At 37.5% G+C, this 24,692-nt stretch overlaps 1 protein-coding gene across 7 annotated transcripts in view; it reads right to left on the bottom strand.

Moving 5' to 3' along the window:
• GLRA2 (glycine receptor alpha 2) overlaps positions 1-24,692 on the bottom strand; it is a 128,451-nt gene that overhangs the window by 60,760 nt on the left and 42,999 nt on the right. For 6 of the 7 annotated variants that reach the window (XM_051794966.1, XM_051794964.1, XM_051794965.1 and 3 more), the window contains exons 5-7: positions 20,393-20,475; positions 18,292-18,429; positions 15,879-16,093 (exon numbers count right to left, since the gene is read on the bottom strand). In XM_051794966.1, the coding sequence (XP_051650926.1) occupies positions 15,879-16,093; positions 18,292-18,429; positions 20,393-20,475 (436 nt within the window). The remainder of the gene's footprint in view (positions 1-15,878; positions 16,094-18,291; positions 18,430-20,392; positions 20,476-24,692) is intronic. The other variant, XM_051794967.1, reaches the window with a different exon arrangement.

A 24,692-nucleotide genomic window follows, 5' to 3' on the forward strand; every position in this document is an offset into this window, starting at 1 on the left:
CACAGAATTCTTGCACTTCTACCCATTTTTGACAGTCTAAATTACAAAATATTCTGCTTTTATGACCAAATTCATGTATAAACAATGACATCTGAAAATCTAAATATTTGCATATGAAAAATCATGTGTCATGTGACCACTGCTAGTTTTAGAGCTAAACTTTTGCACTGGAGATTATCTAGTAGAATAAAATAAAAGCAAACATTTTCACAAGATGAGCATACTGGGAACTGACTCTGTGGTTTCACAGAACTGTTTTTCTTAATCAGCAAAACCTACTGCTGTTTTAGGATCCTGGATTGTAGAAATGGCCAAGAGACAACACAGAGAGATGGTGAATCACATAAATGATTCTGTGAATAGCGTTGACATATTAACTGCTGGTTCTATCTAATGAAGCACTGGAACTAGCAAGAGCACACACAACAACATATATGTCAGCTTTCAAATTTGGAACAAACCAAAAATCATTTAATAAGGAAGGGCTACCACATGTTTTCTGGGGTATGGTTTAGCTCTTTGTTCTCCTGCGACCTCTACAGGTTTTTCTTTCAGCTCAGACTACATGTCCTGCATTCTCTTGGAAGGAGCCAGTAGTGCATTATGGAAGACAATAAAGCATGTGAAATGTCAGGGAAGGACAAAGAAGACTATGACACAAGTGATTCACAACTTTCCTGGTGTAATTCCAATAAGTGTATCCAAATGGAAACACTTTAAAAGTTTCTTGGATGTTTTTATTCTGAATCACCTGAAAAAAAATCCCTAAATTTTGCACTAAAAGAAGATACTTATCTACAGAATGTTGATTTCATTAAAAAAATAAATCTTCTGTTAAAAAATAAATGTACTCAAACAAGGTCTCCAGCTGGTAAATTAGTCAAAGGTTTTGCGTCAGTTTAAAGGAACTGAAGATTTAGCCTCCACTCCAAAAAGCAGATTTCGGTTTTTATGGTGTGTGCTAGCTCCATACGTATGAAAGTTTCACAGATCTGATAATACTGCAGAAGTTAACCAGTAAAGCTCTGCTTTTTATTTTCTCTAAGGCTGTAGAATCTCCCCACGTAGCCTGTTGGGCACACTAGAGAAAAGGACTCAATTAAAACCTTTGTATTAGATTCTGGGACACACTTGTAACCTTGTTCACGTACTGAACTCTAAATGCATTTACAGAAAAAACAGCAAACAAAACATGACCTCAATGAGTAAGAAACCCTGACATTATTATCTAGACTCAAGCATTGGTCTTCTGCACAGAGGGAGAGAGACCTTCTGCGTCAGAGACTTGCATTTGCCTCTCCCTCCTTAGAACATGCATAATCACAGTGACATCCACAAAGGCCTGAAAATCCACCATGTGAATAAACGTGACCCAGAGCTCTCACAGAACATTGTATAAATGCTCTGTGTGTAGCAGACTTATGTATAAACGGAAAAATGCCCTTGGTATATCACTCAAAGTGGTGTAAGGAAACCAATATTGGCTCCAGTCATGAAATGCAACCATTTTACAAGCAGGAGGATTTGATAAGATTAGTAGATGACTATCCATTCTTGAAATGCTTAAGTCATTTTTATCTAGAAATGGTTGCGTTGAAGAAATGACTAACTAACATCAGCCTTTTTCTCTGATTTCCTCCTAGAATGCCAGTTTGTGTTGAGAATTGATTTTTTAATCCACTGTGAAGTCACATTTCAATTATTTTTACTTTTTATGTATTCAATTTTCTTTTCTAATTTACAGCTCCAAGAGTCAAACTGAGTCTTTGTGACAGTGCAATTCTTTGCCTAGAAAACTGGAACTGGAGACTGAATTATGCGCTGTGGGCAGCCCCACTGTCTCTATGCAGGATCTTAAGAGTCACCTCCTGTAACTATTTGTCTTAAAGATTAACAAATGTGTGACAGACTGTAGTGAAACAAGGCTTTGGATACCACCTCATGTACAATTCATTCATTCTAATCCCTGTTGGCCCTGCATGTGAAAAAGAATGAGAAGGAAAAAATTAATTAATTTTCCTAAATTAAATAGGTTTGACCTTAATCACACACAAATAGTAGATGTAGGTAAGAAGATTCTTGTACAGTCACTTGTCAGGAAAAAAAAAAAGTGTAATGTTTTGAACATTTCTGTACTATGATACAATTTTTACTACTTTTCATATTGCGTGTTTGGGATTGGATTTACGTCAAACCACTTCAGAATCTGACTGTCACATTGGTCAGCCTGGCTTCCCTTGGTACTTGAAACGAGCAGTTCATCTAACCTACCTCACATACCTGAGTGTCAGAAGAAATTGGCAGTGGAAGTGCCTCTTTCTCTCAGAGACAGTCAGTCAACAACAGCTTTCAACCACCTCAGTTTTGACAGCTGGATCTCAGTGCGTGTTTACAAGTCTGTTATTTACTTTTTGATTTAAAATTAGTGGTGAAATATACATACATATATTAAAGTAGCCATCATTATAAAAGTAGAAAGAATTGCTCTGGCTTTCTCTGGACAACTTCAGAAATGTAAATGCAAATGGAACACAATTTCTTTCCATTATGGGCTATTTTACTCTTTTCTCAATCTGTTCTTACAAACCACACCTGAAAAATAGCCCTCTATTCATATGCTTCACATACAGCTATATATGAATGTTTTCAGTGCATATATAGAATCATAGAATCATAAAATTGTTAAGGTTGGAAAAGATCTTTAATATCATCAAGTCCAACTGTCAACCTCGCAGTACCACCATGTCTGCTATGTTCTCAAGTGCCACATCCATCATTTTTTAAACACTTCCAGGGATGGTGATTCTGCCACTTCCTAGATGGTCTATTCCTATGTTTTGCAACCCTTTACATGAAAAAAAATTTTCTAGTATCTAATCTAAACCTCCCTGGGTGCACCTTGTGGCCATTTCCTCTAGTCCTGTCACTTGTCACCTGGGAGAAGAGACCAACTCCCACTTGGCTACAAATTCCTTTCAGGTAGTTGTAGAGAGTGATGAGGTCTCCTCTGAGCCTCCTTTTCTCCAGGCTAAACAACCCCACCTCCCCCAGCCATTCCTCATAAGACTTGTGCTCCAGACCCTTCACCAGCTCTGTTGCCGTTCTCTGGACTCGCTTCAGCACCAATAGCCTTTAGTAGTGAAAGGCCCAAAACTGAACACAGGATTTGAGGTGTGGCCTCAACATCACTAGGTATGTACATCACTAGTTGATTTTAAGCTATAACTGTTGAGGGTCTTGCTATTTATTTTCTCCTCTCTTTTCACCCTGCCCCATATGTTAAGCAGTTTTTTCTTTTTTCCTGTACATTTTTCATCTTACATGGGTGGACAAATGACTCACTACATTAGTATGGCTCCTCAAATCCAAAAGCAGTTCTACATTTTAAAATTTTCACTTTTTTAACATTGTCTTTATTCCCTGTAATTGATACTAAAAATTATTGCCTATCTGCTTTGCTCATGAAGAGCTTTTTCTCTTCTCTGACTAATGCTGTCACTGGAACTTCGCTGTCTTATAATTAATGAACCTCATAAACTTCTCCTTTACAAGTTCTATACTGATCCACATTGTTCCTATTGGATACTACAAAGACTTGATTTCTTACAAATCCTGACTTCACCTCCCCCATACTCCCAAACCATCAGTTGTTTGGCTGGCTGGGGCCCATGAGGCTCTCAGGCAATCACACCTTTCCCAGCTGCCCTAGACCCTACTGCAATTTAACTGGCTAAATGAACATATACTGCTGTTTTTCACAACACTTTCTGATACTCCCTTTAAGTCACTACTCATTTTAATTGAACTTTTCCATTTTTATTTCAATTAAGTTCTCTTATTCCACAAATGATAAAAAGTCATGGAAACTTTCACAGTCTGCCCTTCTGTCCTTATTTACATGCTGATGCTTCTTCAGCTACAGCTTTCTCTGTAAGTTTCCTCCCACTGAGGATTAACCCTTTACAATCAGCTGGGCTTTCAGAAAGCAATACCTTGTCCTGGTTTACATGGCAAAAGCATGGAGTGTTGCACATATTTTCCTATTTACTAAGTATTTTACAGCTATGCAAGAGTTAAGAATGTTAGTAACTGGCATCAAATAGGCAAAATTTCATTTTTAAAGCCCTTCCTGTCATTACAGGAGAAGTAGAATTAGGCATTACTATTGAAAAAAACAAAAAAAAGCCAAAAAGGAAATAAAAAAAGGTAAAACCAGAGGAAAGTGAGGACCAATAAATAGGCCCCATAAGGGGTATGGAAAGGGATGGCAATGGAGCATCAGCTATGCAAAGCTGTGGGGAAAAGGGGAATATGACTGCTGAGTCTATAAACAGAACAGAGGAGGAGAAGGAAGAAGAAAGCTATATTAAGCATTTCTACTGTAGCGTAGTTGTGGTTGCTACATTTTAAAAGACGTATTGGCACAGTGAGAAAGATACAAGATTGAAGGCTGAAGAAGACAATGAGAGACAAAAGAAGCTCATTCTGTGCAGTTTACAAAAAAACAAAGAAAATAAAAAAAAATTTTTTGACTTCATCGTAGGATTTCTTGAATGAAAAAAGACACTGGGTCTGGACAGCATTTGTAGATCAGACAAGAATTGAATCCCACCTCTAAAAACATTTCCCTTTAAGACTGTGCCTGTGTAGTTATCAAAATAAACTTCCAAATTTAATTTTCAAAACAAGACTGCACACTTTTAAGACACGTTTAAGCCAAATATAGAGTATTTATAGAACACAACTGGAATAGAAATTGGATGCAAAAAAAATACTGTTATCCTGGAAGGTCACATTGTCCCTTCTGGACTTGGAAAATTATTTCTACAAGTCACTAAGCCACATCAGAATCGAAACAACAGGCTAAACTATGCTCCAATGGCTTGAAGCTTCATATGCTGGCTACAAAGAGCATGGCTGGAGCTCACTACGAGGCAGTTTGATTTTATTCTCTTCTTCTCAGTCTTTCAGTGCCTGAGATTGATCTTACGTAGTAAGGTTCTAATCAGTGCAATTTTCTCTGAACTCTTAATATTATCCACACTTGAAAAGTGCCTACCAGTATCTCAGCAAATGTTAGATCTGAGTGAGATGTCATTTTTCCCATCCCTGGGGATTTTTGACATTTCAGAAATGTCTTCTAAATTAGAATAAAAAAAGAAAATGTTAAAAAAAGTCACAAATCACAAATTAATTTTTTAAAAATGTCAATTGAATAATTTCTATAATTTTCATTTTCATGTCAAAATTTTTAGATTTTTTAGATTGATTAACTTTTGATTTCCAAGTATTAAGGCAGTTTCAAAAAAGAAAAATATATATTGGAGAAATCAGATAGTGGTCTTTGGAAGTCAACAGAAACTATCTGGGAAAATTTTCCAGTAAATGAAAATATTCCAAAGTACCCTTTGCATAGCTTCAACAAAGGGACTTTTTTATTACAAAAAGCAGTTCATCAGAGAAAATGTCTGACCACACCTAAAGTGTATATCACTGCTGGAGCACAGATCTAATGCAATGTGTACTACCCAGACAAAGAGGAGCTAGGAGGAACTATTTATTTGATTTTAGCTGGAAACACCAGAATTTGTTTTTATCTGAAAAAAGCATATCTGAAAATTCATTTTCATTCTCTTTTCAGGGTGATTTTCACTGCTTTTGAGAAGACCATCTCAAAAGATCATAAATTTAAAAAAAAAAAATAAATCAATGAGAACAACAGCTAGCAGTGCTAAGGATTTATTGTAAAAATCTTTCACAGATGGCAGACAGAGGAGCTGGGTAAAATGATTTTGATCTCTGCTGTGGTCAACAGCTGCTATTGAGGTTGCTTTTCCTCAAGTAAGAGGGGAGCACATCTGGAGGAAGTCAGAGTAATCATGGAAATCATGAATGAAACTGGCCAGATGAACTTGCTGTGAAGTGCAGTTCTCATACTCAGGCAATCCACAGTCTTTTAATTAGACATGCCTTTCAGTTTGGGAAAAGTTTTTACTGAGACCTCATTAATGCAAGAAGCTAATCAACTCTTATAGCCGCACTCACTGAGAGAGGTCTACCTTTAAAAAATTCACCATGAAATAATTTGCCAAGCTACATGTCTTGCCTGGAAGAATGTGTAGTACACACGTTTTTAACTCGTTGTGAAACACCTGTCTCCTGTTCCAGTCAGTGCAGGAAACAATAAGAAGTGACTCCTATACGCAGTTGTGTGGTTCACACTTAACACTTCCCATGTGAGCAGTGTAGTATTTATCCTGATTCTAAAATTAGGGCACTAGAAAATGGTTAAAAAAAACCAATTCTCATTTCTTATTTACCAAGAAACTCCAACTACTACCCAGTTAGAATCAACACTACACCATTGCTAAAACATGAAAAATGAACCAAGTTCAGAGAGAATACTTAACCAATTAAGAGAATAATTATGTGTTTTTCTTCCCACTCACTAGATGGGACAGATAAAGAAAACAAGACATATAAAAAAAGACCACATTGCTTCCTAGAGTAGGATGTTAGCCTTTCTGAGATACAGAAAAGCAATGCTGGGGTGTTCTTTTTCATATCCAGGGATAGATATATGCATAACTGAATTGCTCTGCACTATTTCTGTCGCATAGCTCAGTTATCCTTGACTTTGAGGACCTCTGGTAAGAAATAAAGGCATCAGCAAAGCCTGAGCATCTGAATGCTTTAGTTCACGTCATTCCCAGTGACAGGATTTTGTTTTCATTCTGAGCAGATTCTGTTTGTGCTAGAAGGTTCAGGAGACAGCAAAATGTAGCCAACAAACTCATAAAATAGATCCTGTCAGACAACTACGGCTTCCTTAAAAAAGCAAGTGAGTAGCTTGGTTGTTTGAATTAGAAAAAGCAACAGAACACACTGTCTAACTCTAAAAAGCTTTTATTATAATCCTGACATTTGGGCTGCTTCACTTTCTTAATTTTTCATTTTCTCTTTGTCAGTTCTATGCAAATTTAAAGTGGTTTTAAGTCAGTTTTTTTATGAGGAGAGCACGCTCAAGCACAGACTGGTGTGCTCCAGGAGGTTAGTGCTCTCGTTGCTCTCTGTGACCATCCATATGGTTCCCTTGGAAATTAAGTCATGTTTTCAAGTTGATCATCCCCTATAAACAGAGGGACATCAATGCCTCCTGATCACAGATAAATTTTAAAAGTAGCACTGTTAATCACATTTTGGTATGAATCAATCAGTAAAGTGTTTCGATTGCCATTACATACACAAAGGAAAATGCCCTTCTGCAGAAAAGAGACAGAAAATTTATATCGATGAAACGAATTAGGGCAATTTTTAGTTCCTTGGTAGACAACCTTATAGCAGGAAGATATTCTTCCATATGTAACAAATATTGATATGTTCTCCTTATAATAGTGTAATTACTGATAATTATTTGTAACATAATTGTACCATCTTTTCTATGAATCAATGTACTGAGGAACGTTTCTTATGTGTTCTCCCTTTTTTGTAACTTATATTTTCTGCTGTGATTTAGTCACTTACATTTCTCTCTAGACATACTGAGAGTTCAGACTCCAGTTCTCCTGAGCATTAACCTTTGGTAGAACGAGGAAAGATAGCACGCTATGTCTATTTCTCACAGGCAGGAAGGCCTAACACCAGACAGAAGCTACTGAGGATCAAGGCCTTTTACTCTCATGATCACTTCTTTATGAGACAAGATATCTCAATTAACTCCAAACTTCTAGGAAGAAGAAACAAGGAGAAAAAGAGATTATTTCATCAGAGTTTAAAACTTTAGTTTAAGATCTGCGAATTATGACACATTCTAGAATGCATGCCTATACTTCCATGTCTTAAAAAACAAATTATATTGGTTTTTTTTGCCAATGCCTAGTTTAGAATTGTTTCATTTCCAAAGCTGATTTTAGTACAACAAAGACTATAGTGCCAAACTATTGGCAAATTAAAGTCATAGTTATGTCACAACACAAATATTAAATGTAAAAACAAGACACAATGAGACACTTAATTCCTCCTCCTGCAGAAGTTTGTTTGATGCATCCATGAAAAAAAGTAAATTGTCTCTCTCTGTTTTCCTTGGAGGGGAGAGGGAAAGGAGAAGAAGGGGTTAATAATTCTAGGTATCAACACCAACAAGAAATTTTTTTTTCATTAAAATGTTTCCCAAAGGAAAAAAAAAAAAAGACCTGTCATTCAAGTAAGAGAATTCAAAAGGTTCCACTGTCACTCACAGACAACTTCTGGGAGTAAGATGTTAATGGCCCAGCTGCCTCAGCAGCCACGTGCTGTGTGCACTGATGTTCAAACTGGAAGGCCACAGCCTTAAGGTAAACTGCAAATGAAAGTGGTTTTCCCAGACTCCAGGGGGTCCCATCAAGATTATTTCAAATCAAATATTAACAGAAGATATTCATAAGTAATAGTTCTAGATGATCTAATAGAGTCAAGGCTTGCAATTACTTGAAACGAATGAGCCACAACAGCGTACGCCATTGCTTCAGAGAGGGTTTGCAGTGCTTATGTCTGTGGAAGAGCAGCACTGAGCACTCCTCAGAGAGACACTAAAAGCCACCAGAAAGTCCTAGAGGGTGTGACAATGAAGCTGAAGAGCTCCAGTACCATGCCAGGGTTATGAAACAGCCGGCAGACTGGTGTGCACAACAACTTCAACTCTTCCCTGATGTTGAAATAGGCTCTGCTGAATGCCAGCCCTCTCAGATGACTGCATTATAAAACCTGCTGAGGAAGTGCCAGAAGTACTCAAACCACATCCCAGAGGTATTCAGACACATCTTATTGCATACTTTTAGCTGTCACACATGAAAGCAAATTACTGTTTTTGTTGTACAGTAAATACCACTGTCTTCACTACAAAGAAAAGTAAACTTTAAAGTTTACATGAGTACAGTGGGAAAGGTGACCAATTTAATCAGTCATTTATTTTTTACTTTCATAGAGTAGAATTAGGATCATGCTATAGATCCTAATGTATTAGTCTTTATCAGTATTAATCAGACAACATACCGGTCAGTATCTCATCAGTCAACTTTGCACAGAATGAAGGGTAGAGGGAATCACTAGAATCCATACATAACCACTGTAAGCCCCAAAGATTGTCCAGGGCACCACATGTCTGTGGCCAAGCTAAACTGAATAATGTGACAATTTCTAGCAACAGATTTAGGTGCTCTCTTTAAGATCTACAACCTTCTTCCTCCTGCACTTCTCACAAGAAGCATGGATCATGCTGGTTTTCATCTTTTTCCTTGTGCAGAATACTGAAGACTTCAGTTTTATAGAACTGGAAATGGCTGCAGAATGGAAAAAAAAAATTCTTCCTATTATGGATGCATGATCACAGCATATATAACTGTGCCACATCTCATCGAACATTGTTCTAATTGAGATTTCTGCTCCCAGTGAAGCTGTAACTGCACAGCCTAGCTCTGTAAGTATCTACCTGAGTCTCAGAGGTGCAAAATTTGCAAGAAAGGAAAGTGTCTTTTACAAGACCAGCTGCTGTAGGTGGAAACAGCAGAGAAGTTTATGGGCACTACACATTCTTTTAATCAGGGCTGAGCATGTATTTTCAAGCTGGTATTAATATGGCCACAGTGCTATTAATATTTGAAGTGGCTAGGAAGTTCTGACTGGTACCTCACGTATCATCTGATACATGTATCACATCTCCCATTGCAGTTCAAACACTCTCCTGCCCTCAAGCACAAACACAATATCCTACCTCAAAACCATTCACGAGAAAACATAATTAAAGGGAGAAGAAGTAAGAATAGAGAAATGGAATATGAAAAACTGTAGAGTAGAATCAGAAAACACATTTTCTGAACTGTAAGATATAAGCAGGTGCTTATAAATTTATTGACAGGAATTTGTTATAGTATTTTATGGGACTGTTTATTTTACACACAAAAGTATATATTTAGTCACAATCAGTTTGTACTCAATTAATTGCTTCATTATGTGAAGAAATACTTACTTAAAACCCTTTTTTTATTTTGGAAATTTTTTGTTGAAAAGTAGGCTCAGTCTATGTGATTTCCTTTGTTATGTATAGAACAGATCTCTATATCCAGATTCAAATACTGCACAAAATGGATATTGAAAACATTGTCTTTATGCAAAATTTAGTTGTCAACCCCTCCCCCCCCAAAAAAAAAAGTGTTAAAGCAGGTTTAATGATCTTTTAATATAAATAAAAGAAGGATTATATGTTGTATGTTAAAACTACAGTGTGAAGGGAAAAGAAAGTTGTGTAAGAATGCTAGAAATTAACAAATGAAGTGAGTGCTAAAATATTTCCATGTAGGCACATGACTGAAGAATAGTTCCATGTAACCTGACTTCCCAAGAGTTTGGACAGGATACCCTCTTTTAGAAAACTGACAATCAATAGAATATTTTTCTTTAAATCAGCTCAAGGATCCTGAACAAACTTTTTAAAAGTGTACATTTGTTTGTAGTACCCCTATCAGGATACATAAATATGTGATGTAGAGCAGACATACTTCAGTATCAAGGTAATGTTTTTGGACCATTATGTCTCCAACAGGAATTTGCAAATATATAATAAAAATAGAGTTGTTTTAATTATTTAAGCAGTGTCTAAAATGCTCGCACACCCACATAAACCCAGTGTCAATTAATAAATCTCATGATTGCCAAATTACTCCTATATTTCCTCTTCAGATCCTGAGACTAGAGTAAAAGTAATTTGTCAAAAAAATTGCTTCCATTCCAAGTTACTTCATTATTGATTTTTCACCATAATGCTGCACCAAAACATATCATCTCTGTACTTTGCTAATGAAAGAGTAAACTATCCCCTTAGGTGCTCTACTTCCAATGAAAACAAATGAACAAAATCATCACTGATAAAAGCCTCTATTTCTTTGTCCTTATTGCTATTGTTCCTAATTTCTTTTTTTTTTTTTTTTTTTTTTTCACAATGGTATAACTTCAACCTTAATTCAAAGTAACTAAAAAAAGAAGTGCCATATTCTTGGATCTTCTTTACTTGATAACTTCTGGCATTCAAAAAAAGGAGAGACTGGTCTGCCAAAAGCCCAAGAATCTTTAAAAGTCTCCAAATATGCTGAAGATAGTAGATGACACATAAAAGCAGTCATTTACTGCCAAAGGGGATAGAATTCATTGACTTTGGTTTTGCAAGTCTCTGCACTTATTAATGTTTTTATAAAGAATATAATGCCTTTATTGCATTTGGTAATGCATTTAGTGATTCAAAAAAAATGAAGTGAATGGAAGGACTTCCAGAGGTTTTGGTGAGCTTTGAACGAGACTTTTTTTCTGCACAGATTGTTCCCTGGGGAAAAAACATGCATTCATTAAGCACTGTGCATTAAGGTAACACAGTATGAATGCTTTGCAACTACATAAAATACAGTTGCTATCACTCACTTGACTTAAAATATCCTCCAATGTTTTGCTTTATGGTATTAAAAGTAATTCATTTCCTTGGACTGTTGTTGCTAAGGTTTGGTTTATATAAGTGTTTTAAGAAGAAAACAATCTAAAAAATGCACAACTAGCACAGCAGAGAACTCATTATTCTTTCAAATGCTTCTTTTGAAAATGCTTTAAAACTTTTTTTCTGTTGATTCAACTGAAGGAGAGCAATTTACAAACAAACAGAATAGCATGAAAATGGTCCTTCAATGCTTTGAAGAATTGTTTTGTAACACCTCAACAATTCTGCAGTGGACCTTGACATCCTCCCCTTTACACCCTCAGCTTACATGTAGCTGGGACCATAAAATACGTAAAGACATATTCAATGTCTAGGTGTCCCTTATGATGCCCAGACAATCCTCAGTCCATATTTTGATGAATGCATGTTGCTGTTTCGGTCCATGGGTCTCATACTTCCAAAAAGCAAGGATGTGCTGAGCATTGCATGGATGTATGGTTCGTTACATCAGATTCCTAATTTGTGTGACATCTCTGCAGAGATGAAGTCCAGCAAACCCTGGGTGCAAGGGATCTCCCTGGCTCATGCACAAGACTCGCACAGAAAGCTCAGGGATTCTCGAGGATTTCATTACAGATGTGTGGTCACACCGATCACCCAGCTGGAAACCAGGGTTTCTGCTTAGCTGGCTGATGGGCAAGAGCCACTGGTGTAGCTGGGTGCACAAACATCTACCCAGCCAAAGTTTCCGAGTGGAAAGTGATGACACAATCAGAGGAATTCGGACATAGAGTGTCAGACTAGGGTAAGACTTATACATATGAAAGTGTGGGAAGGGGAACCGATCACAGGAACCCTGCTATTTTGGATCACCGTTCCTGGGAATCCCAGAGACGGATCAGCCAAACTGGAGGGAGGGTATTCCATGCCAGCTTTGTGGGTGAGTTCCTTACCACTCCCCAACACAGCCAGCTAGGGTAAATCTGGTTACAGGATGCCTCTGTAACAATCACAAAATAATTTCATCACTTTAAAAGAGATTGGCACCACAGTGAATATTTCTCAATGATACTCCCTACACAGAAAATTATTATTTCATGTCCATAAAGGAGGCACGGTGCACTATTGCTCAGTTATGCTAAAACTATGGAGGAAGAGAACCTTTCTGCATTCTGAAACAGGCACTGCAGGTCACCCTTCCTAGAACAGTAGCTTTGCTGTCATGTTAACTGTCTCATGATTTATTCCTGTCTTTGGTAGAGAAAGAAATCAACTTCACAGGATAATAATTAAAAAAGGCATATTGATTTCTTTATTACTATACCGCTAATATTGGAATTTGACCCCATAATCTTAGCCAGAATTTCAAAATACTAAAAATATAGTGATTCCACAGAAATACTACAAAATTTACAAAGGAAATATAATTATATTTGACTTAGAAGAAGCTTTCTAAATGTTTATCTTATGTGCAGCAAATATGAGCCTCAGATGGAATTAATTTCAGTCTTTCATTGTCTTTTATTTTCTTTTCTTTACAACAGTCTCAATCTTACGTTTAATTTTCAACAACAGAGTGCCTAATGTCTGTGCTGCCATGACCTACTATTACGAAATCTCTGTATCAAAATGAATGCTAGTTATTAATATGGAAAAGAGTAGTTTTAAACAAACAGAACATTGTCATGCTATCTTATAACAGGGTTGAGAACAATATGTAGGTAATTACTTTTAAACAGTAACACTTAGTCATTTAGATAGTAACTTGGAAACAGGCAAAAAAATCCAAGGAATCTTATCACAATTCTTTCTCTTCTTTAGGTAAAGGAATTATTTCCTTTAAATCTGGTGAGTTTTGATGCTTTGTTGTTTTTTGTGATAAAAGTCTATGAAAATAGAAAAGAATAGAATGAAAGTCTTGGCATGAGACTGGGTAAATTAAAGGTAAACTGCACGAATCTTTGTTAATAAGAACAGGAAATGAAGGATGAGGAAATTATAACTCTTGTATTCAAACCTAGGCTGCTTTTACAAAGCAAAGTTGCATTTTTTTTTTTCAGTATTTTTGCAAAAATAACTCTCCTGACATATCTTATTCTGTTAGATATTCATGCTCAGAGCAATTTTTAAATGGATATTTTACTGGCAGCCTAACTTCTTGTGTCTTGGCAATATGTAGACAGGGCTTTAAAAAACATTACTTTTAAAGAGGCATTTTGAGTTTTCAGATTTGACACTGATTTGATTGAATTCTTTTCTTATTTTATTTCTAAATGCATTTCAGCTGGACAGATTTTATTACATAAATTATAAAATGCAATTTTGGTATTAAGTTACAAATAAGGTTTTAAAACAGCTAAGTGCCTGCAACAGCAATAGCAAGAAAAGCTTGCTTCTATGTGTAAGGAATCAGGTATTGGTGATATGGGACCTGTATGGTGCCCATGTTTCTTCAAGAGCCTGTGTCATCCGAGGTGGGAGTCAGCTGGTAGAAAAGGTAGCATTTACCTAGAACCACATTTTCAAGTCAACTGATGCACCTTCAAAAGTCCCCACAAGGATTAACTAACATACAGACATCAAAGCTATAAAATACAACTCAGCTGAATCACACAGTGAAATTGCAACAGCCAGGTGCAGCCTGACTATAATAAGTGTGTTGGGCTTTCTGATGAGATACTTCCTCTTAGTGCCTGTGTTGGCAAAGGAACACAGCAGAACAGAAGATGGAGTATGGACAGAGCATCACTGTTCTCCAACTGCTGCTGAGATAAATGTATTTAATCCTGAGGCTGGAGAAGAACCACTCTGATAATCAAATAGCCACAGTCAACATACTTTTTTGGCCTTCCCATTTCTCCCACTCAGCAAATATTTTTCTACTCAAACAAGACAGAATGCAAAAGGGAAAACATTTCAGCTGCATTAAAGGCTATGATAAAAACTCTTTCTAAACCTTTAATACTTGGGGCATGCTAACACCGTAACACCTCTTTTCAGGGTAAGCTTGCACAGTAGGAAATGTGGGTGGAAATCTCCACTACAGAATTCTTAAGCCAGCTAATCTGTAAGAAACTTGGAATATATCACATGGAGTCATATTGTACGATCTAGACATAGTCTTCAGTGACTCCAAATTCATTAGCTACAGAGCCTATATGCTCCTTGCCAAGATTATCTCTTTTTAGACTTTCTTTTCAGAATGTTCACTGATAATATTGACTGAATTGTCTGAATAAATATTTAATAAATTTTCCATTTGAAAATCTAAGTTAATATTTGAAAGGCTTTTAGTTTGCATGGAAAATTATACATATTTCCAAATAAACAAGTGAAGCTGAACCACATGTTGTAGTCACCAGATTTTTAAGTGGTACTTTCTCATTACTAACAAGAGTAACATAATCTGTGCTCTTTTTGAAGTTGCCCTATATGTGCTCCACTTGAACAAATTGCTCTATTTGGAATAAGACTAAATGGGATACTAATTTCTTGAAATGGATCATGATACAAACACTCAAAATTTGTGCTTTTCATTGATGCTATGACCCCAGTCCCAGTGATGCTGTAAAAGTACTCTTCAGGGAGTATATCTCATAACTCCTTAGACTGTTCCAAACTGACCTACCTCTGAGCTCCCTTCCATAAAATTGTACAAAACCTGAGCACGCATGTGAAATTCTGCTAGGAATGCTATCATCAGAAGCATTTGAGCTGTGCCTTTGTTGAAAAGAGCTGTCAGCCTGACTAAACAAAGAACCTAGTCTGTAATCGGTAAATCCATCTACAGCATCTGGTCAGGATTAAAAAGACCACAAAATTTGAATGAGAGGATATTTTTGTGCATAGACAGGATGAAGATCTTCAGATGACACTTGAATGAGCACATGGACAAATTCTGCCGTGAAACAAAGACATCATCAGTTCTGCACTGAAAAGGTTCTCCACAGAAATCTTTTAGGTGTATGCATGCTATATATATGTATTCTATATATATTTTTGAAGGGTATTTTTATATATCCATTGGGCTAAGTGCCATATCTAGAAACATCAAGATATGTGAAAGTCTAACAGTCCAGAGAAGATCAGACCGTGTTTTTAAAGTCCCCAGTCTGAGAGAAATCCAGTCAGGTATCTAAATACTTCAGAAAATCTGGTTTCTAAATGCTGAAAACTAAGTGTTAAAGCTAGTGGAAGCTCATTAAAAATCCATACTGCTGAACTGTCCAACCATCCCACAAAACAGCAGCAACTTGTGCTAATACAAATACAAGGGTATTGCAACAGTTTCACATCACACTGTTACCCCATTCTCATGTATCCTTATCAGATGCATATTTACACAGACCTTTCAGAAACTTAAAAACATAGCACAAATATTTCTCATTAATAACAAATTTTTGGTACACAATTATTTCCTTACTTTTGGGAGGGAAGCTCTCGATCCTGAGCTTTGTGTGGTCATTGTCAAAACTGTAGTGATACCCAGTGCAACTCTGGCTGGAGCAGCATCCATGTTGATCCAGAAAGAAACCCAGGATAAAATGACAATCAGCAGGCTAGGAATGTACATCTGGATTAAATAGTATCCCATCTGACGCTCCAAATGAAACTTGACTTCAATGCATGTAAACTTTCCTAGAACATGAAATTACTTTAATAAATGCTTTTTGCACATTTTTATCTTGTTTTCTGAATATAAATTAGATGCATGGCCTGTTTCCTAACCTAACACCAGAAGCAGCTCCTGATACACAAACGCTAGTCAACCACTTGCTGCATGCTTACTTGGGGAAAGCATGGCACAACTGAAGCAACCTGTGCCCAGTTCTTTACATTAACTGAGAAAATTAATATTATCACAATTGTTGTACCTCCAGACAGTATAACGTAATGTTACTTTTCTCACTAAATTTAGTGAGCTTTTACTTTAGTCAACTATACTGTTTAGTATTAAAAGGGGACAGCATTTTGGTCTTTTAATGACAGCAGATTAAGCAGCCATATTGGAACAGACAAATAGTGAACTGCTAGTGTTACAGTCCTATGGTAGATCACACTCCTCATTCTGCTCATGTCGTTTGCCTGTGCCTGTGGATTGTGTCTCACAGCAGAATCAACTCAAGCTCTACTTTGAATTTTGCTAAAATTCTGACTTCAGAAAACCTAAAACAATCTCTCCTGGGAGCTGAGTGATTCTTCAAACAACAGACAGCTGCTCCACAGCGGTTGTGGAGAGCAGAAGTTTCCTGACAGTGGAGCTAGTTGTGCAGCAGAGGATGCAGAGCCCTGAGTTGCAACAGCTCACCAGTTACTAATGCAATCACTCTGCACTGCTCCCAGAATTACTGAGGTTTAGATACTGTGAGGTCTCTCATTCTCCAGGCTGACTACAAGAGCCTGTCATTCCTGAAGTGTCATGCTAATGGTTTCAAAGGACCCCTTTTGTGTTGGTTGGTCAAATGCACAAAGATGCCTTGTTCCTCATTCACCCTTTCAAGGGAAATTAGATTGTTTTCTCCTTTTTGTGATGTACCTGTATTTTTTTGCTAGTCTACAATGCTGAACAGCAAGAGTTGGCACGAAGGAGAATGCAGAAGCTGTTTGACAAAGAGAGGAGTGGAGACAAACAGAATAATATCTTTTGACAGGACAGAAGTTCTAAAATGAGTGACTGGACCTGTGACTCAAAAGGCAAATGCTGAGACCTGGGTAGTGGCTGTTCCTGACCAGTCTGCCCATGTAACAGCAATGGCATGAGAGTAACCCAGTACGTCAAAGGCTCTCCAGCCTCTTGAAGCACAGCCTGGACAGTGAGTTTATGACAAGGCTCAGCAATAGATTTTATCCGTATTTTGATTTCACACCAAACCTGAAGGAGCATACTACAGAGAAGACAGTAATGGGAGTGTCAATCAAAAAGTTTTCCTTCCTTGGTACTTTGGGCTCTAAAATGAGAAGCTGTATTTATAAAAATTAAAAACAATAGTTTTCTTTTCATAAGAAAAAATGTGACTTTATTTTTAGTAGAGGCAGTACCTCTCACATTGTAATATTCACAGAGTGAAACAAACATATTTGATGCAACCAGATCGACTCCGATGCTGAAATGATGAAAAAGCTATTTTAGATGAGAAGGATTATATTTAATCTCAGAAAGCACCCAGAAAACTGTTCTCTAAATGCTGTCCCTATTAAATAAACTCCAAGTAGCTAAATCAAAATTTTACAGAGTCCTCTCTTTTCTGTAAAGCTAAAGATAGAAAACACAGAATTAGAAACTTCTTAACAAGAAAAAACAACAGAGCATTAAACAAAAATTTAATTTCCCATTTCGTATCTGTACACTATTCAGATCAGCAATGAAAACATTCTCGTTTCACATACTACATCTCATAAATTAGACCACACATAAAAGCTGGTGAAAATTTTATATTTTTTCTCACTGGCAATTTAAAATGCTGGAGAAATAAATCAGGTTCAGAAAAATCAGTACTTTAAAGTGATTCATCAATATTTACTAAAAGAGATAGTTTGTTAAAAAATTTCATTTTAAGGATATCAACACAACTAGATTTTTTAAAGATTTTAAATTCTTTAATGATTTTAAGGATATTAGAATACCTTTAATGAAATTAAAGAAAATTTGGAAACAAAATCTTTCAAACAAAAATAAAAAGGAGAAAATTTCTTTCTTTTCAAATTTAAAAATGTGTGGCTGATTTAAATTTTAATTCCAATTTCTTTTTTTTTTTTTTACCCATATTTTCCCTTTAAAAGCTGACAATAGATACCACTGGAGCAACTGATAGAAAAAAAAACAGAAAAATGCTCACCAGTGTTGTAATGCTTTGTGCAATAACCAAGTTCTTTATCTTCTTTCAAAATAAACTGTGGCAAGGTTAAACCCTCTGCTACTTGCACAGGCCCATCACTTAGCCACTCAAATATCAAATCATTCATAGTATATCCAACTGCAAAAAAGAAATCAGAGTTTATTAGATGACAGCTGACCGGAAAACATAAAAAGCCAATGTTATTATGTCTGAGAAGCACGTCTTTTATTACAATATATGTTATCTCAATTATATTTTCAAACTGTATGATTAACAGTAGCACTATTCCTGTTAGTTGCCAGTTGCTATTACCATGCTATTACCGCACTATTACTTTATTAAAAGTGACAAGTAAACACCATTATGTTCCAAAATATTGCCCTGGTTTGCCTCTAAAAAGTAATTTTGCTGGCCCATATAAGATGCTGTTTACACCTGAATTGAAGTTTCTCTGTGTCTATGTATAAGCCTGCATTTTGCTTTATTTTCATCATTATTTGATGATGGAGTTGTTGTGCACCAAAAAAACAAGGGTTTCTAGACTGCAGAATGCCAGTCCCTTACTGAAAAGAAAATGGCAACTTTTGTAAACCTGTGAACCTATCACTGAAAGATGTGGAGGGAAAAGAGAGGCATCGACTCACTGAAGTGTCTTTTTGACTGTACTGCTACATCTTCATGGACAAATTAAATAAGCTGTGTCAATCTCATGAATTTCAACAAGGTCAAGTCTGATGTTCTGCACATGAATCGGGGCAATCCCAAGCACAAATACAAGCTGAGTGGAGAGTGGACTGAGAGCAGCCCTGGGGAGAAGGACTTGGGGGTGCTGGTGGATGAGAAGCTTGATATGACCCAGCAGTGTGTGCTTGCAGCCCAGAAAGCCAATTGTATATTGGCCTGCATCAAAACCAGCATGACCAGAAAGTCAAGGGAGGTGAGTGCCCCCCTCTACTCCACCCCACCTGGAGTGCTGCATCCAGCTCTGGGGCCCCCAGGGTAAGAAGCACATAGTCCCATTAGAGTGAGACTAGAGGAAGGGAACAAAAATAATCAGAGGGTTGGAGCACCTCTGCTATGAGGACAGACTGAGAGAGTTGGGGTTGTTCAGCCCGGAGAAGAGAAGGCTCTGGGGAGATCTTAGAGCAGCCTTCCAGTACCTAAAGGGAGCTGGAGAAGGACTTTTGACATGGGCCTTTTTGTAGTGATAGAACAAGAGGTAATGGCTTCAAACTTGAAAGAAGGTAGGTTTAGATTAGATATTAGGAAGAAATTCTTTACTGTGAAGGTGCTGAAACACTGGAACAGGTTGCCCAGAGAAGCTGTGGATGCCCCATCCCTGGAAGTGTTCAAGGCCAGGTTAGATGGGGTTTGAGCTATCTGGTCCAGTGAAAGGTGTCCCTGCCTATGGCAGGGGGATTGGAACTAGATGATCTTTAAGGATTCTTTCAACCTAAACTAGTCTATGATTCTGTGATTTTGTGGGCACAAAATCATGTGGCAGCCCACAGTTCATACTCACACAGCTAAACCCCTTCTCCCCTCACTACAAAAAAACCCTCAAGATGGACTGGTATCTACTGAATATTTGGAATGATCACTGGTATATGCCATTGTCTGAGCCCGTCCTGGTTTTGCCTGTTTATTCCCTGGTCGAGTTGAAACTGCTGTGGTGTGTGCTGGTACTCCAGTCCATGTTTTGGCTGTGTTTATCTTACCATGTTAAGCATATTAATAGGACCCCTGTTTCATTGGGTCATTTTTCAAAAGACTACAACCTAACTCAATGGGACATAGTGAATCCCTGGCTATGCACGAATTGCTCTTACTTTCCTGAGATTTAAAAATTTCTCCCACGTAGCATTGCTGTGGTTGCAGCCCTGATGAGTGAGGTGATGTGACCCAGGAGAAGGAAAGGGAAGGGACCAGGAAAAGCACAGAAACAGGGGACCCCCACATTATGGTGATAAATAGTTAAAGCACTGTTCCTCCATTATTTTTTCCCATACAAATTAGGAATATTGAGTCTTATCGCATAAATGTGACAACATAGATACTATCTAACCTCCGAATGTTAGGGTAAAATCAATTGGACACTCACAGCTCTCTAGCTGCATCGTACATGTCTGCACATCCATAGGAAAATTCTTCAGGTCCATGGGACAGGATAAGGTTAAAGTAAGCCTAAAATTGGAGGGGGAAAAAAATAAAGAAGAAAATGTTAGACATCTACAGGTTTTATCTAAAACCCCATATTTAGAGTTTAAAAGGGTCAAGACCAAATCTTAGCACCTCAGAGGCTGGGCTCATCTCCCCTGGGAGCTTTTCAGCACATTAGAGCTGTGAAGACCCAAGTGTGTGAGCAAACTGGGTGCTTGCAGCCTGCACTGGCTGAGCTGAGCACAGAGGAGACAACAAGACATGTTCTCCACTAATCTACCAGTGAATGTACAATACAGAACCAAGAGCTGTGATGACTGATCATGGCACAGATGTTTTTAAGCTTTATTTTGGAAAAGCAAAAGAAGAAAACAACAACCATGGAGTTTTTTCAATAGAGTGCTTTTGTTGTGTATGAGTCCCATTTCCAATCCTTCATTCTTACTGCTGAGCCACTAAAAGAAAGAAAAAACCACCATACAGTAAAAGCTAAAATCACATCACATTAAAGGAGTGCAGATAGAAGAAAGTAAGCCTAAAGGAAAAAAATCATACAAAATATACTTGTCTTTTAATTTTTCAGTTGTTACTGTCCCAGAGAAAGCATAACTTTACTTGAATGGGAATACATTTAATGTTTCTTTTTTTCTCCTTTTTTTTAGTTTATTTTAGTTTTCCACATTTAACTGAAATCTGCTTCAAGACTTCTTTTCTGCTTTATTTCTTTTATTTTTTTGTTTGAGGAGAAGAAATCATTTTTAGCAAACCAGTAGGATGGCATAATTACAAACAACTAGCTGCTTTGAAAAACAGAAGTGTTAGGATTTTGGTTTAAATCATATTTTAAAAGTACGTTTCTATTTCAGATTACCTTCAGCACAAAAAAACAATTTGATACAAAGAAAGCAAATAAAAAAACCCCTCTGTGTCTATTTATCATTAAGGACGATAACAAGATTGTCTGATCTGAAGGGAAACTGAAACATTTACACAGTACAATGAGAATAAATTTTTAATTATGTCAGTGAACCCAGGGGCCAGCTGTTTGAAAACATAACCTTGAAACTATGTCTTCTCATGGACAAATGTGATCTCTATGGAGAAACACTTAGACTAAGTTCTATCTCCCAAGGCAATTTTTTGGTTCTTACCACATACAGCTGATTCAAGCTCTTTCAGTCTATTTCTTCACCATGTTAACTTTTGGGGATGGTCTGACTGGGCTTCTAGACCTACCATCCTGTCATAAAATCAGTATGACAAAAAGGTGATATTTAGGTAACTGAGATCAAAATTGTGTCTTAATCAAAGATCACATTCAACATCTCATAGAAAGCCACATTATTTTCATCTTGACACAGTCTTCAGTGAACAAGATGATAGTATCAGGAAATTAGAGATCAGCTGTATGCATTAGTGAAGGGCACTGAGATGAATAAAAGTATTCCTCTTAATATTACTATAGTAAATAAACTCCCATTTAACCTTTGGAAGCAAATAGCATAAGCTTAAAAAAAAATTGTCATCTAGAGAAAAAAGTATATCTGGTAGACATATAAATGTCATTGACAATCTGTCCTTTCCTCATTTAAATACTTTAAGTGCCCTGCAAATGTTAACTAGTGTCATTTTTACTAGGTAATTTCCTGCATTAAAGATTGAGCTAATTAAATTGCTAATCCCCAGAATTAACAAAACATTGCTTCTGCCTTATTTTCTGAAACATTGCTATATCAAACTCTCTTCCTTCTTTTCAGTCATCTTCTAAATAGGGTTAAGATGTTTTAAGTTCTTTTCAAACATGCCTTCATGCAAATACAGCCTTTGTAAATATGTCATTTGTTGCATTCATTAAGTAGGCATGGCATATCCACCCCTCGGATTTTACTGACTGTCAGGTGTCAGGACTGCACACTGACTTTGTTTCCTTTCCCCTTAATCCCCTTCTACTCCCAAAAACCCCAAATAGTTTGGAGGTTGACTACATACATGGTCAGGGAAATCTCTTGTTATTTTAATATCAAACTCGTGAGAAAACAAATACATCCAATTGCAGCTTTTAAGACACACTAGGGAAAAATTGATACTAGGTAGACATATATTCTTTTTTTTTTTTCTGGAGGTGAGATGAGAAAATGTTCGTTTTGTTGGTCTACACAAAGCCTGAAGTCCTACTTTCACTTCCTAGCCACTGGTGTCTTTCAGGAAGACTGAATTATTCTATTCTCACCTTGAGAAATGAAAAATAATTTCCATTCACTGTGTTAATGAGGTTAGCTCAAGAGATCAGGGGCCTTATAGGCCCTTATAGCTTTACCTCTACCTGTTGCTCATCTCAGCAGAGTAGCCATTCAAAGTTTACATCTTTGCCTCTGTAATCCCTTTCACTAGGAGTAATGCAAGTGTTGAAACAAATGCTTATAGCCTGGTATCATCCACAGATCCACTGATTTTCAATGAGATTACTACATGCTAAATATTCAGCTGCTGGAGTCTGAAATAGATCCACTGAAGTCCATGATGGTGGATCAATTTATACCAGTTGACTAATTTTCGGTAAAAATAGGATACTGCAAGTGTTTCCAAACCCTAGTTCCATGTCACTACTTATATATTTACATAAATAAGGACACAGGATCAGAAATAGAAAGTGTTAGGTACATATAGCTACCCCCATTGCCGATAACAACAGTGTCATTGACAGAAAATGTTTCGGCAAAATGAGTGTCTCACACTTGGCAAATTCAAGAGGGGCCCCCGGAGATTTTATGCAAAGAGCAAATTTAATGTGGAACTACATTGATGAATACTTTAATCATTATTAAAAGGGAATAAACTGCTATAGAACAATTATTTTATTTTTCAACACCCCACCACCAAGGCATTTGAGAGACATAAACAACAGATTTGGTGGCATAGAACCATAAAACACTGATGGGAAGTGCTTTATGAACCATCTGTAAAACTGAAAGGAGAAGAAGCTGATCATGGACTTGATTTTGACTTCAGCTACCTGAGCACCCTTTAGTCCCTGCTAGCCAGACTCAGGTGGCACAGCTGGCTCACAGAAAGCTCTGGGGTTGGGCACATTATGTTTTCCAGCTGAGCAGAGAGGGCTCATGAGGGAGCAGGAGCGAGTCACGTCTCCAGCGCCTCAGCACGCCAGGCACAATGCCAGGGACAGCAAGATGCCTCCGAGGAGAGGAAAAGCTGCTCTCTTCTTTCCCTCCCTACCCCACAGCCAAGGAAGAAACAAGTCCTGGAATAGTGCAAATAGAGTATAAACAGAACAAAATGCAGAATGAGAGCCAGAAAACAAAGAATGAACAATTAGCTGTCACTGTGACAAAAATAATAAATAAATCAATCAATAATATTACCGAGCAATGCTGTAGCAGAGATCGGGCTGTGATCCAAGTACTCCAGGGAAGCATTGTCTGTCTTAAGCTTTGGACTCTCTTTCTGAGGATTCTCTCATATACCAGGTAAGTCCTTCTCAGCAGCATCTGCTGAGACCTTAAAGGTCTTCAAAGTGCAGCAGGCATTGCTGGGAGACTTCACTCAGCATTTCATTCAAACTCCCCTCTTTCATTCCCTAGTTTCACTATAGTGTCCTGAGAAATCACTCAGACTTGGGCTGGGGGCCTGTGTCTCTTCCCACCTCAGCTCAAAATCTTTAATTTCTGGTCACCCCAGGAACCCCCTGACAGCATCACTCCGAGGTCTGCATCCCCTACTTTCTGCAGACAGAAAGACAAAAGCCCTGCAGGCTGTAGCTTCCTTTGTCGCAGAAGGCAAAATAAGGCATCCCACGGGAAAAAAAATAAATAGCCTGACGTGTTATTAATCAGAAACCCTCATGCTGGTGATCTTTAACACATGAACATTTTGTTTTGCAATGCCAGTGTCTTTTCCTGGTGTGAGTAGCCATGGCCTCAGATGGACCAGCAGCAGAGCTCAGCACAGGCACTGCTGCTGCCCTAAACGTAGCTGCTGTAGCCAGCCAACGTCCTCTGAGAAAAAGGCAGTGGAGAGTGTGACACACATGTGCAGCCAAGGGGGCTCAGACATATTTACGTGCAGTGCAGTCAAGTCCTGAACTCAGTAGTGGGGCTCAGATATTGTGTCTCCTCTTCATCCTTTGCTCATTCCTGCCTTTGTCCTATTCTTTCTCTGGCCTGGACATGCTTTTCCCACCTGCTCCAATATCTGCCCATCTACCCTACAATTCCCAGAGTCAC

The sequence above is a fragment of the Manacus candei genome, unplaced genomic scaffold (genome assembly GCF_025592945.1).
Source record: "Manacus candei isolate 608988 ecotype Guabito, Panama unplaced genomic scaffold, ASM2559294v1 h1tg000041l, whole genome shotgun sequence".
Classification (NCBI taxonomy): domain Eukaryota; kingdom Metazoa; phylum Chordata; class Aves; order Passeriformes; family Pipridae; genus Manacus; species Manacus candei.